The sequence below is a fragment of the Filicampus tigris genome, chromosome 11 (genome assembly GCF_054856515.1).
Source record: "Filicampus tigris isolate MCC_2025a chromosome 11, RoL_Ftig_1.0, whole genome shotgun sequence".
Lineage (NCBI taxonomy): Eukaryota > Metazoa > Chordata > Actinopteri > Syngnathiformes > Syngnathidae > Filicampus > Filicampus tigris.
The window spans coordinates 23000527-23013837 of NC_141227.1; the positions used below are offsets into that span (position 1 = coordinate 23000527).

General features: G+C 43.0%; 1 protein-coding gene across 3 annotated transcripts in view; it reads left to right on the forward strand.

Moving 5' to 3' along the window:
- Positions 1 to 13311, forward strand: part of arid5b (AT-rich interaction domain 5B) — a 121016-nt gene that overhangs the window by 97883 nt on the left and 9822 nt on the right. For all 3 annotated transcript variants that reach the window (XM_086044573.1, XM_086044574.1, XM_086044575.1), the window contains 2 exons: positions 3010 to 3062; positions 4716 to 4813. In XM_086044573.1, coding sequence (XP_085900699.1) covers positions 3010 to 3062; positions 4716 to 4813 — 151 coding nt within the window. The remainder of the gene's footprint in view (positions 1 to 3009; positions 3063 to 4715; positions 4814 to 13311) is intronic.

Consider the following 13311-nt stretch of genomic DNA (forward strand, 5'->3'; position numbering starts at 1 on the left):
TAAAAATCCAAATATTTGTAATTCACGGTTGGATTTTTTTATAGTCTGAATGACCACCGAAGTGCGTCATGTCTAGCGGGGAGCTGAAACGCTTCTTTTATGGCATGTTATGGAGAATTTTTTTTTTTCAATCAGAGATGCAAGCAAAGTATTCTCAATGAAGTTTTGGCACAGATTCCGAATCGGACCTTTGATTTTCTTCAGCACACCAGGTTTTCAAAATAATAACAACAATAATAATATAACGTCGCTGTGCTGTGAAAAACACGTATGTCCAATTTTGGATTTTTTTTTTTTAATGCAATGTCTTAACGCTTTCCTCGCACCATTCGCAAAAGTAAAGAAAAAAGAATGATGATAATAATAATTTAAGAAATAAGAAACCTGAAAAAAATGGACATAAGTGTTTTTCACTGGACAGCGATGATAATAACAATAATATTTGTAATATAATAGATTTATCAATTAAGTGTTGGGTTCAGTAACGGGTGCATTTTTTTTCACTCACAGTCTCATGGTAAAATCTGCGTTGCGCAAACTTTAATTGGTCAAATTTAAAAACAAAAAATGAAAATATCCCAAAAACCTGATGTATAAGGAAGAAAAAGTCAAGACATTTTTAAAATCAGCATCCAAAATACGTTTAGGGACACACAGAGCGCCCCCTGATTCCAATTTGCTCTTGACCGGTGTTATGAACACACATCAGCGTCTACTGGAATGACGCCCTCTCTCATACTGCGTGGCGAACTATTGCCCAGACCGTTTACCTTTCTCGGTGGGTGCTGCTGCTTTGGTTAGCCACAGACTTCAAATGGACTCGGCATGTTCCGCAAATCTTTTAGCGCGAAGACTCGCACGCTACATCAGATGATCTGATTGCCAACAAGCGTGCCAATTTGGGTTGCCGCGGCGATGTCCGGCCCGCATTGTGTTGCCGTCTAATTGGCGAGGGAATCAGGAGAAGCGATTGCTAATGACGCGCCACCAAAGACACGTGTGTGCACTTCCTCGCTTGATCTGTGTTACACACACACAAGCTGCCGTGGGTCCAATGTGGTCATTACGGGCGTGCGTAACAAGCTGCTTAAATAGTCCATCATCTAGTCGGACAAGACAATATGATCACGGAAAAGCTCGCATTGCGCCTTTGTTATTCCAACCGGCGCTGGGACGAGGAAACGAAAGAAGAAGAAAAAAAAATCAATGCTGTCAAAGGCGCAGATAGGAAAATGTCATTTTGACAAATGCAAGGCGTTGTGTAAGCACAGATTGAATTTTGATGGATTTCTCCTCCCGGCCTCCCCGTTTTTTTTTTTTTTTTGCTATTTATTGGCTCAACAAATAAAAATGTTAAGCGATAATGTTGCAGCGAGCAAATACATATGTTTAGCGGCGAAAGTGTGGTCCAGCTTTTTCAAAGACAGGCGGCCATTGAGGTTATTTTTAGAAACGTGTTACACAACACTTGTAATGTGATACAATGCATTAGCTCATTCGTGCGTGCAAATCAATACAGTTGAAGTGAGCGCACATGTTCAAAGCAGAAAAGACTCCGGGGTGTCCAAGTACTTTTGACCGCTGCGTTTCACAGTTAAGGTACTTATCGCTTCTTTCAAGCCATATTTACTTTTCCTTTTCAAGCAAATTCAATTTGATTAAAATGTAAAAAAGCTGTGCGTGTTTTAGTGTCTGCACATGCATGTGCCTTTGAGAGGCGTGGCCTGGTGGGACAGCTTGTGACAAGCCTGAGCGTGAGCTGTGGCTGGCAGCAGTTTCTGTTTTTGTCTTCTCCAGGCATTCAAGAAACAGCGGAAAGTGGGACTGGAAAAACACATTTTACAAAATGGATATTCAGACATTCTCCCAAATTCTGCTAAACTTGAAGGCAAGATGAAACTGTCTCCACTTAATCGGCGGAATAATCGATAGAATGATCAATCCTACGAATATTGGATAGTGACAGCCCTTTTGATCACATTGCAGCACTTTAATATTGGTGTGCGTCCTCCTCAAGAGCTGCTTTTCATTTGGCCTGAGCGGGAATTTGTCATTTCCACATTCCTTCGGCGTGTTCCAATAAAGTCAACACCCATCGTTGGCGCTGCGGCGAGTCACGCTCGACTATTTGAGGGCGTCTTAAAAATAAAAAAAAAATAAGGTTCCTACGCTGCCCCGCCGCTTCTTCTGCTTTCTCGCTTGGCCTCGTTTCAAAGGGAAATCTCCCCCTGCAATTATATCCCGACAGCGCACGCTATTATTTGACTTGATTTGACAACTTTAAAGGGAGTCGCGCTGTGGTGTTATTTCATTACGGCGCACACAATAAAGCCGCGTTTTGCTTCGGCGCGTCTTGATGTGGCTCGAAGCGAATATGTTGTCCAAATGGAGGAACAGCAGCGGGAATGGTAATCATCTGTTCTGGGGTCAAATTGCCAACATGATTCAAAGTTTAATAACTCTATAGCCGATTTTTTTTATTTATTTTTTTTCCCCCTCACCCACATTCTTAACGGTCATACAAGTGAAAAAATTAAATAAATAAATAATAATAATAATAACATAGTTAAACATGTTATGTTAAAATGTAGAGAATTTTTTTGTGCAACTTGTTTTTATTCTTCTTCCATGTTTTGGCTTCCTTGGAGCAGCTTGCGTGTAAAACAAGGAATGTTCTTTTTTGTCGAGGCTATTTCAAAGTTTCTATAAAAGTGGTTCATGACTTGAAAGTTGAGAACCGCTGCATTAAAGTGCAAACATTTCCTTCAATATTTTATGTCTAAAGCATTTGCAGTTTAATGCTTCAAAAACAGCAATTGCTAATAATGAAACCTTTTTCATGATAAACATGAATAAAAATATCTAATTTTTTTTTTAACAAATAAATTAAATTTATCTCTGAACGAGTGAAGATTTTTGTGATGTTTTGGTTATTTCTTTTGTTGTTATTGTAAGAAGAACTTCATTTCCCAGAGTTCCTGACTTGTCCTTGTTTGTCTGCCCCCTCAGTCAACCTTTGGACCATGTTCCAAGCCGCGCAGAAGCTGGGCGGATATGAGCTGGTAAGTGCTCGCATATGTGCTCGTATACTAGCCCAACCCTTTACATACGGCCCCCAGCCCCCCCCCCACCCCTTTCTTGTCCTGCTCTTCTCCTCCATCCTCCTTCCCCCCTTCCTTCACTTGTGGAGAAAATGATGCTGTTGCTTGCACACCGGCGCCGTTGTGGGAAAAGCCACTGTGCGGCGGGAACTGTACCTGCAATTGTGCGCACACTCATGAACTGGGTTCATAACAGGCTAATGATGTCATAGAAACAGGAAGTGTTTTAAAAGCCTCCAGTCTGCTCTTGTATTTCACGCGGCGGCGCTGGGACAAAAGTATTGGGACGCGGGCCTGTTAAGGTTGCAGGATGTGTGTCCTACTATCATCAAGCCGCAGCTCTCAAACCTGTTGGCCCCAGGGACCCTCCTTTTTCATTTAGCCCCTCAAATCCTAAAGCCAATTCAACATAACCATATTGAAGACCATAGAAACCAAAGAGTTATTTAATTTTGAGGGGAAAAAGTCGAAAAATCACATTTTTCGAGAGAAAACGTAGAAGTCATATTTTTTTTCAGTGAAACACTGGTCAACAATTTTCTAGATGAATTTTTTGCACTGTTTCAGAATCTTTTTTTAACACATCCGGTTTTGATGATATAGTAACAATAATACAAAATCGTCGCTGTCCCGTGAAAAAACACTCATGTCCAATTTTTTGACATTTGACGTTTGTGGATGGAAACACCATTCACGTAAAAATAAGAAAATTGAAAAAAAATGGACATAAGTGTTTTTCACGGGACAGCAACGATAAGTTAGGTTCAGCAACCATTTTTTTCCAGAAGCATCAATGGCTATAAATAACAATATGTGGTCAAATCCATATTACGCAAGCTTTTATAGGTCACTTAAAAACAAAAACAAAGAAAATACCTCAAAAACCTGACGTGCTAGAAAAAATAGGAGCCATTTTTGAAATTGCCGTCAAAAATACTTTAAGGGACACATAAAAGCCACCTGTGATTCAAATTTGCTGTTGACCAATGTAATCTTTACAACAACACATTTGATCAGGATAAACATTTGCGATGAGGAGGAACTCATCTTTTTCCAAGATGACGTCAAAATATGTTATTAAAGTCATGTTTTAGCAAGTGGAATTCACACATACACCCCCGTAATAACGTAGCGCGGTAAAAACGTAACGCAGTTAAACTTGAAAATGATCAGTTTACGTACTTTTTTTCCCCCTCTGGGATGGCAGCAATTTGCCTGCGCATAATACATATTACATACATAAAAAACTTGGATGAAATCAGAGCTTTTAACGGCCTCGTTTTATTGGCACAGCTTCCCGTATGTTAACGCTGCACTTTTTTAAGTGACATCACGTAATAATTACAAATTATTTTATCGGCCCGCCAAGCTGCAATTTCTGCAGCGCTGCCAACCAAGTCCATGTGTGCATTATGTAACAAGAATTGTAGCCCATCAGGAAAAAGTGACTTTATGACATGATGAGACGAAGAATTGAGGAGTCAGTGAGTCAGCCGTTCCCCAAGCGCTCGCGATGATGTCACACGCCGACGTCTCCCCGGCCCTTCACATCCATCCGTCTTATCATATTTTCCTCACCGACATCACATCACGCGTGCTCTTGTGGCCCCGCAGATCACGGTGCGCAGGCAGTGGAAGCACGTGTACGACGAACTGGGCGGCAACCCGAGCAGCACCAGCGCCGCCACGTGCACGCGCCGCCACTACGAGAGGTGAGTCGGCGTCACGCCCGCCTCGGCCAGTCGCCTCCTTGCTCAGCACGTTCGGCCACTCTAAAAAGAGTCGGGTTAAAAATAACACCATTTTGGGTCCAAAATGGACCGATCCACAAATTGGGACAAGAATATGTATAGAAATTCTTGAGTTGTTTTGTACAAAACAGCTCAATTTCTTGGGGTTGTTTTCTGCAAAATAAGCCAGAAAGTTGGGTCAAATTGAATCAAAATCAATAACTGAAAATCGAATCGAATCGGGGCTTGAGTAAATTGTTACATCCCTAGTATACATTTAACGATAATCAAAAAATTGTTCTAGCTAAAGACTTAGAGGAATATTAGTGTTTTATTGTCATTCATATCTAAATCATAAAGGAATGAAAATATACATATGCATTTATATATTCAAATATTTGACAAAATACATGTATGTGATATCTATTCATATTGACGTACTGGGACGTGTTTGGCCATCTAGAATCAGATATTGTTTAAATAAATGTTCTTGCTATGAATTATGGAAACAAATATTGTACTATTTTAAAAACTAGATTTTCTCATGTTCATATTTTAACAGTTCTAACTCGGTAGGAAAAAAATATGCACATTTATTCATGAGATCATGATTACTTGTAAAAGTGTCATACAGTTGACCCGCCTGCATGCTTGCAGTTCGGCACCTTTTGGCAGATTTTTTTTTTTTTTTTTTCTCTATTCCATTTTTTTGTTTTTTTTTGTTTCGGGCATTCTTGGTCCTAACTTTTTCTCCTGGAGCCTAATCAATTCCTGATGACATTAGATTGACTTCTTCTGTGCCGATGAATTGATCAGTTTGGCGGCTCTGTGGAACCAATTAGCTTGCCAACTCCGGCCTGCGCTCGCCAGCGCAACTGATTTAAGAGCTCGGAATTTAGCGCAGTCTTTTGAATTATTCACTTGCCTGCTTGGATACACGCGCACACACACGCACACACACATACACACCCGCGCGTACAGTATTCGCCCTCGAAAAGAGCGCTTGATGTCATCTTCATCTCATCACACCATTAAGACACTGCAGCAACTCCTCCTCCTCCTCCTCATCATCAGAGACAATATTAAAAAATTAAAACAAGCATATGGGCATGAGCCCGAGGGGTGGGGTGAGGGGGGGCGCTCCTGGTCTTCTGACGCACACACACACACACACACACACACACATGCATTGACTTTCCCAAGGTTAAGCAAAAAGGCAGTTCCCACTAAAGTGACGCGCGGTGGCTCATGAGGCAGTTGGCCGTCTCGCCCTCCAGCGTGTGCTGCGTCAACACAGTTTAAACGTGCGCACGTACACAAACGCACACCTGTCAGTCGTAGCATATGGGGTTAGGCGAGGGCGGGGGCGTGTTCCTACTCTGCGGAGATCACGGAGTCAAGAGTGAGTTTTGGAGGAAATGGGTGACCGCAAAGGCACTCAAGACGGTGCATGATATGCTGCTTGGAAGCAAGCAAGCAAGCAAGTCCCAGTTCAGAACACCAAATTCACCTTTTTACTGACTTTTTTTTCTTCCCTATATTGTTCGTAATATTCCAAATTTTCGGGGGGTAGCCCTCATTTTTTCTGGGTGGGAAATGCTCATTGGAGGATTACAAAAAAAAAAGTATATCTATAACTACATGACTGTTATCTTTTAAAAAAAAAAGTGGGTGTTGGTTAGTTTTTTTTCTTATAGTCAAATGTCTCCTCGTGTTCTTGGGTGGAGGAAAGCGGAAGGGATTGTTATTTTTGTAAAATATGATAATATTAGTCAATGTCATTTTTTTTTCCTCTCGCTGTATTTGTACACAAAGATACAAGACATTGTGTTGTATAAATGATGCTCAATAAAAAAAGGATTGTTTAAAAAAAATAGTTGGGGGGGAATTGTGTCAGGAATTTGCAAGTCATATATAATTTGCCGCTGGAATTTGATTTGGCAAAACGTTGTACGAGCTTTAGGGTAAAATGTTGCCAAACTGTACTGCAAGGCTGCGGAATGTTGGCATTTTGTTTATGAGGTCACGGAAGACGAGCGAGAGGAAATATTGCTGAATCAATAGAAAGCAATAATATCCGCAAGACGCGCCGCCGCCGTCGGGCCGCCCGCTCGCTCGCCGGTCATTTTCGCCCAGCCGCTCGGAGGGCAATTAGCCGGCACGTATTAGCTCAGCAAACATCGCGCGGCGGCGTGATGAATGAGCTTGTTTGCCAGCGTGGCCCAGCGCGCGCTTGCTCCCCGGAGGTGTCTTTGTTTCCACCTTTAATCATTAGTCAATGCGCAAAGATGATTCAGCTGCACTAAGCAACAATATTACACTGCACGATATTCCCGCGCCTCTCAAAGTCATGCAGATTACGCCCGAACGCTGAAAGGAGACAAAATATGCAACCCCGCCTCACACACAAAATTGAAGTTCGATCCCAGGTGTTTAAGAACATTAACCCATTAAAGACGGGAGCGCATAACCGCGTTTCTACCACTAGAGCCGACAGAGCGTCTACGTCATTTTCTCTTGATTTAATTCTCCGTCTCTTAGCCAACTGAATGCATCAGAACATACGCGTGACGGCGTCGCGAGACCGCGGAGGATGCGGCGGAATTTTTTCGAGCCGTTGGTAGGCTAAGGGCTGACGCCGTCGATCGCCGGGAGCTCTGATTAAAGTAAGTAACGGCAGTGCTATATAGACGACGACGACGACGCGCACGAGCAGTGGAACCAGTCGAACTTGATATGATATGCTTTGTAGACAATCACCATATTGACGTCTTTGTAACACAATAGAGGATGGTCATTAGCACTCGATTTTTTTTTAAAAATTAAAATAGTGCTTCTCTTGCACCGACACGTTCTTTTTACATCTTTGATTGAAACAGTAAATAATAATAAATTCTCTCAGCTCTTTCATTCTTTTGGAATGATGTTTGTGTCTGCTACAGTGGCGGCGATATTCATCATTTTGCAAGTGTTGAGTTTCTGGGAGAACTTCAGGTTTTCAAGGGGAATTCCAAAGGCGACCGACGGTTTTGGGGAGCTGCTGAGACAGGCGCTTTAGGCCTTAATGGGTTAAAACATGATTTAGTCAACAGACCCCTAAAAATCTCAAGAATTCCAGCACACACTAGACCAGAGATTTGCAACCACAGCAGAAAAAAAAAAATGCTATCCTCTTATAGTTTTGATGTTTTATATCATTCGTTAGTAAGTTGAATGTGTACATTAATCTCATGATGCACATTTACTCAACATACTCTATGAACACTTCTATACGGATGTACGGATTTGTAAGAAAAGAAAAAAAGGGCTTCTGCGTTACAAAACAAACATGAGTTCAAGAAAATAATAACAAACAAAAATCAAGACGCAATTTCAAGCTGTCACAACCAGACGTTCCAACATTTTGAATAATTTTTCTGAGTATACATTATTTCTATTTATTTTGACTACTTCCGCTTGGTTTGATTTTGTCATGCTTATGCATTCACTTCGCGTGAAGCGTCTTTGGCGATCTATCGATGCCAGCGACGCATCGCGACCGGCAGAACGATGAAACGAAATGGCAGAGTGAACCTCCGTTGACGGAACGATACTTTTGTGTACAGCGAAACAAACTTGTGACTCAGCACAAGCTCATTTTCATTTCAGTCAACGGTGCCCGCTCGCTTCTTTTCAAATCACTGTCTCACAGTCGCTGTTGGCTAACAGTAATCTGCGCATCCAGTAAAACTCAATGCAGCTCTGCTTACCTGTAGGCTTTGGCGCGCAGACCGCATCGTCCGGCCGCCACTTGAAAGTGGCAGATCTTCACTCAGCCTAGCCGCCAAGTCGTAGGCAGACAAACTGGGTATTATGCAAATGAGCTTGAAATGTGACATCGCGAGGTGCGGAAATGCGGGAGGGGAAAATGAGTACTTGATGGGTGGGCAGGCATTCCAGAGACCCCGCCGTTTGTAAGCAAGGCATTCAAAAGGACATTTGATCACCCCTTTGAATCGGATCAATCATTTGTACCGTTTTGCCAAGAGATGTCGAACGACGTAATGAGCGTATTTACGCCGTCCGTCCGGGAAGAGGCACCAATCAGGCGTAATGGCGCTAACATAGCTGAACAGCAGATAACCTCGGCTAATTGCGCCTTCTTCCTCCCCCCGCCGCTGAACGGCTCGTTCATTAGATAGAAATCAATAAGCCGAGGGTCTGCCGCTGCTGCGCCTGGCGAGGCTTTAATGATATTTATTCAGAGAGGGGAAAAAAAGAAGGGGAAAAAAAAAAAAAAAAAAAGCTTCCCCGAGATGGGCTGTCAGGCGGGGGCTGCGGCGCTCGGAATTAAAAATGAGGTCATGAAAAAGATGGCATCAATAACCTTGAAATAGACTGGCCTCTTTGCGCGTGTGTGTGCGTGCGCGCGCGTGGCGTTTCCACCGCCTTCATGATACAGGTCGGCGCCTTTTAACAGCTCCTACATTTTTAATCGTGTTGTTTTGAGTGTAAAATGCCTCGCTCTCTCCTTCTCCTTCCTGTCATTGGGCGGGGAGGCAGTGTTGCCGTGGCGACGCGCAAAGCCATTCCCAGTCCTTTTTCTATTTCCAAATCGCAGCGAGGACCGTCCGTCACCTGCGCACCCAAAAAAATAAAATGCCGAGTGTCTCAAACGTGTCGCGATACGCCGATGTTTTATTGACTGGCTGCCGGCGGCAAAAGCGGCGCTCTTTGCATCCCAAACGATATTTGCGCTTCGCGCCGGGAATCGGAATGAAGTGTACAGTGTTTGCGCAAGTGCAGATGTTATTCGGCACTATCTTGCACTTGTCAGCATCTCTTTGCTTCGTCCTTGCCGTACTGCAGATGCATCACATTGTGTGTGTGTGTGTGTGTGTGTGTGTGTGTGTGCGTTTCTCGCAGGAAAAGGGTATTAGAGGCAATCTTATACTTGCCATTTTGGTTGTGTCAGCCAGCGGCAAGGCAGAGAGACACAGCCAGGCAAGACGTGATTTAATGGCTGTCGTTGCTTCAAGTGAGTCGATGTAATAGTTTGACCTGAAAAAGCAGCAGCTTCAGCATTATGACGATGGCGCACCGGCTCACCCCAAATAACCTGACACTGCAGGGCTGGAGTGTTAGCATTAGCGGCTGTGCTAATACTACTTTACAACTTTTTCTCGTTGACATCGTATTGGGCATATTCTTAGAAAATATACATATTTGTGAAGTAATAATAAATACTATAAGGATTTTTTTTTATTCGTAAAAATGTGTCAGATATTACCAAAATAGTCCTCATGTATTTTTTTAATTATTAAAATTTTTTAAATTTGCTTTGTCATTTTGGGGGGAAAAACAGGAAGAAAATAATAGCAAAACATAAGAACAATATGACAAAAAAAATATTTGTGGTTCGGCACCTGCGGATTCATATAGTCGCAATTTTTTTTTCTCCCCCATGATTTTTTTTTTTTCTGTGGAAAAATATTGAATATTCATCAGCATTTTTGGAAGATTTGTTTGGGGTTTTTTTGGCGGGGGGGGGGGTTAAATTAAATTTCTCCCCAATGCTGTTCAGTCAGTGCAAATATAAGCGCTTGTCCGTGTATGTATATGTGTATATGTAAAAAATATATATATATATGTATATATATGTATATATATATGATATATATGTATATATATATATATATATATATATATACATACAGAGAGAGAGAGAGAGATTGAAACATTTTTATGTGGTAAAATGAAAGAGAAGAGTCACCAAATTTGAAGATGCAGCGACAGATGGCTACATGGCTCCGCAATTGTTTGTTTATCAGCATCCCGCGTGTTTTTACCAGTGACGTCAATTCCATTTAACAGTACAATCGGGGCTTTTTTATCATCTTAATGATTGTTCCTACATGGCAGTATTGGCTGATTTTCCTCATGTGCGGAATTCCGTCCAAAGTTTTGCGCTGTCCCAGCGGCAAAGAGAACGCCTTCCCCAAAGTTAGCCGCGTGTGACGGGCCATCGACTGACGCTGCACCCCGCCGAGATTAATAAATCGTCGGGCGTAACAAATGAAATTAATGACGTTCTGTCACGGAGGCAGAACATATGCTGCACGTCTGCACTTTTTTTTTTTTTTTTTTTTTTTTAGGGCCCGAGCATGTGGTGTGAAGGCCCTTTTGAAATTGCTTCGTTTCGTATTTTCACGGCAAATAAATGGTCTCAGGAGGCTTTTGGGGTGAATTCAGTTAGTTTCAGTTAATAACATGAAATTTGGTAGGCAAGTCTATCAGGAATAAATGCGAAAAAATAGTCTCAAGAACCATTGCCTGAAAAGACATGAGAAGTCTGTCATTTTTTTTCTGGAAGTGGCCATTTAAGGCTCAATTTGGCTTATTTGAAAATTGAACCTCGAGATGTTGTACAATAGCAACCAAAACTGAACCACATGTACTTCACTAGTGACTAGTGACTCTGCATATTGTTGTTTTTCATGATGTGGCTCAGATGTGTGTTTTTTTTTTTCCAAAACCAAAACAGTGCATTTGCTAAGTACATTCAGTTGTATTGAACTTTTAAATGCTGTCCATTTGCATTGACTCGCCATAAAACAACTCCCAAAAACTCAAGCCCACAAGTTCAGAGCTTCTTGTGAGTGATGAAGTTTCCGCCTTGTGACGTGCATGCATGCGAGCACAAATGTCTCTAAAGATATTAAAGCTGCTCAAAGCTTTCATTTTTCAGTTTTCCTTGGAACAGAAAGAACAACAAAAATGGCCTTTTTAGTGGCGCCCTAACAGAACTCAACACAATTTCTGCACATTTTTTGTGGGCTCCCCAACAACCCCCCCCCCATGGGTAATCAGCCCATGACACCAATTTTCCCACTTGATCAAGTTGACAGATTTTGGGGGGCATCCTAAGAGGATGCATGAAAAGGTTTCAGGAACCCGTGTCCCAAATTGTACAGGAAGTCGGCCATTTTGGTTTGAAGCAGACAATTTGGGTCAAATTCCAGAAGTCTGACCAACTCCCACGAGGGAAGTTGAGCCCCCCATCCTCGACGGATGGCTTAATTGTCAGGATTTTTTGCCCGCGCCGTCTCAAGTTGGCGGAATGTCAAAAGTTCGGCGATCTTTTTTGAGAATTTGCCCAGAAAACGGGGTGCACGTTCACTGCTACTTGCTGCTTTTAATTTCATTATTATTGTAGACTTGGTGAGCCCGTGTTCACCTGCCACAGTGGAGCAGCAGCAGCAGCAGCTAATGAGAGCCAAGACCCCCCCCCCCCCCAAACACCACCTCCCCCAAGGGGGAAGGAAGGAACAGTAGAGGTCATTTTAAATCTGCTGTTTTGAGATGTGACAAAGGGCTTAAGTTTTTCCTACATTCTTTGGCTGCCCTCCGCTTTTAAGCGCATGAATGGGGGTCACCTCGAGTGGTTTGGCTTTGAGACAAAAAGGGGCTTTGAGGCATGAATCCAAAGTGGAGGGAGGGGGGCGGGGGGAGTTGAAGGGCTGTGGGGGTCAGACGGGAATGTCTGTTTATCCCGCCGTTGACATCTTTTTATTCCATGGCCTCCCGGGCCTGTGAAATACAATCAAACAAATCATTTTCTGTGCTGCTAATCTCTGCTGCCTCCGCTCGCCCTTTCAATTGTCCTATTCTTTTTTCTTCATTTTTTTTTTTTTTTTTTTTTGGGTCTCCCTCTTTTCTTTTTTTTTTTTTTTTTTTTTTTTTTTTTTTTTTTTTTTTTTTGTCTCTGCCGCGCGCCGCTTCTGTGATCTTAACGCACAACAGCGGCTAAAATTAATTTGGGGCGCAGATGGCGGAGGGAGGTTGTGGAAGTGGAAGAGCCTGCGGGCTTTTTCCACATATTTGGCGACTTGGGGCCCCCGTTTCTTGGATTCCGACACGCCGCTCGTTCCTGTAACACGAAACGCAAACCAGGGCACCACATTGCTGGTAAAGTCACCTTGTTTTTGCCAACTGCTCTCTCTCTCTCTCTCTCTCTCTCTCTCTCTCTCCCTCTCTCCCCAACTGTCTGTGTGCGTGTGTGTGCGTGCGTGCGTGAGACCACAAACATGCTCGTCTTGGCAGCGTCCCTTTAAATGAACCATTCTGGATTTGTGCTGATTTATTAAGATTAGCCAGACATGCATAATAGCCTTTTATCAGCGCTGATCTCGTTCCCAGATTAGCTCGCGCCTGCTATTTCTATATTTATTCAACATTTAGCCCCCCCACCCCGCCAAGCGACCCCTCCTCCACGCCGCATGTATTAGTCGCTTGTTATCGACACGGGAAAAAAAGCGGACGCTCAAACAAGAGCCGGCTGATAAATTGGCTTGAGAGGAAGTTAAGTGTTTATTGACCTCATAAAAATGTTGCTGGTGCTGCCTTAATGAAATTCTCCACTGCCTCAGCCCCGCCCCCCCCCCCCACCTCGAGCCCCCCCCCACCCCCCACCCCAAAAGCAACATGCGCCCCCATGTGGC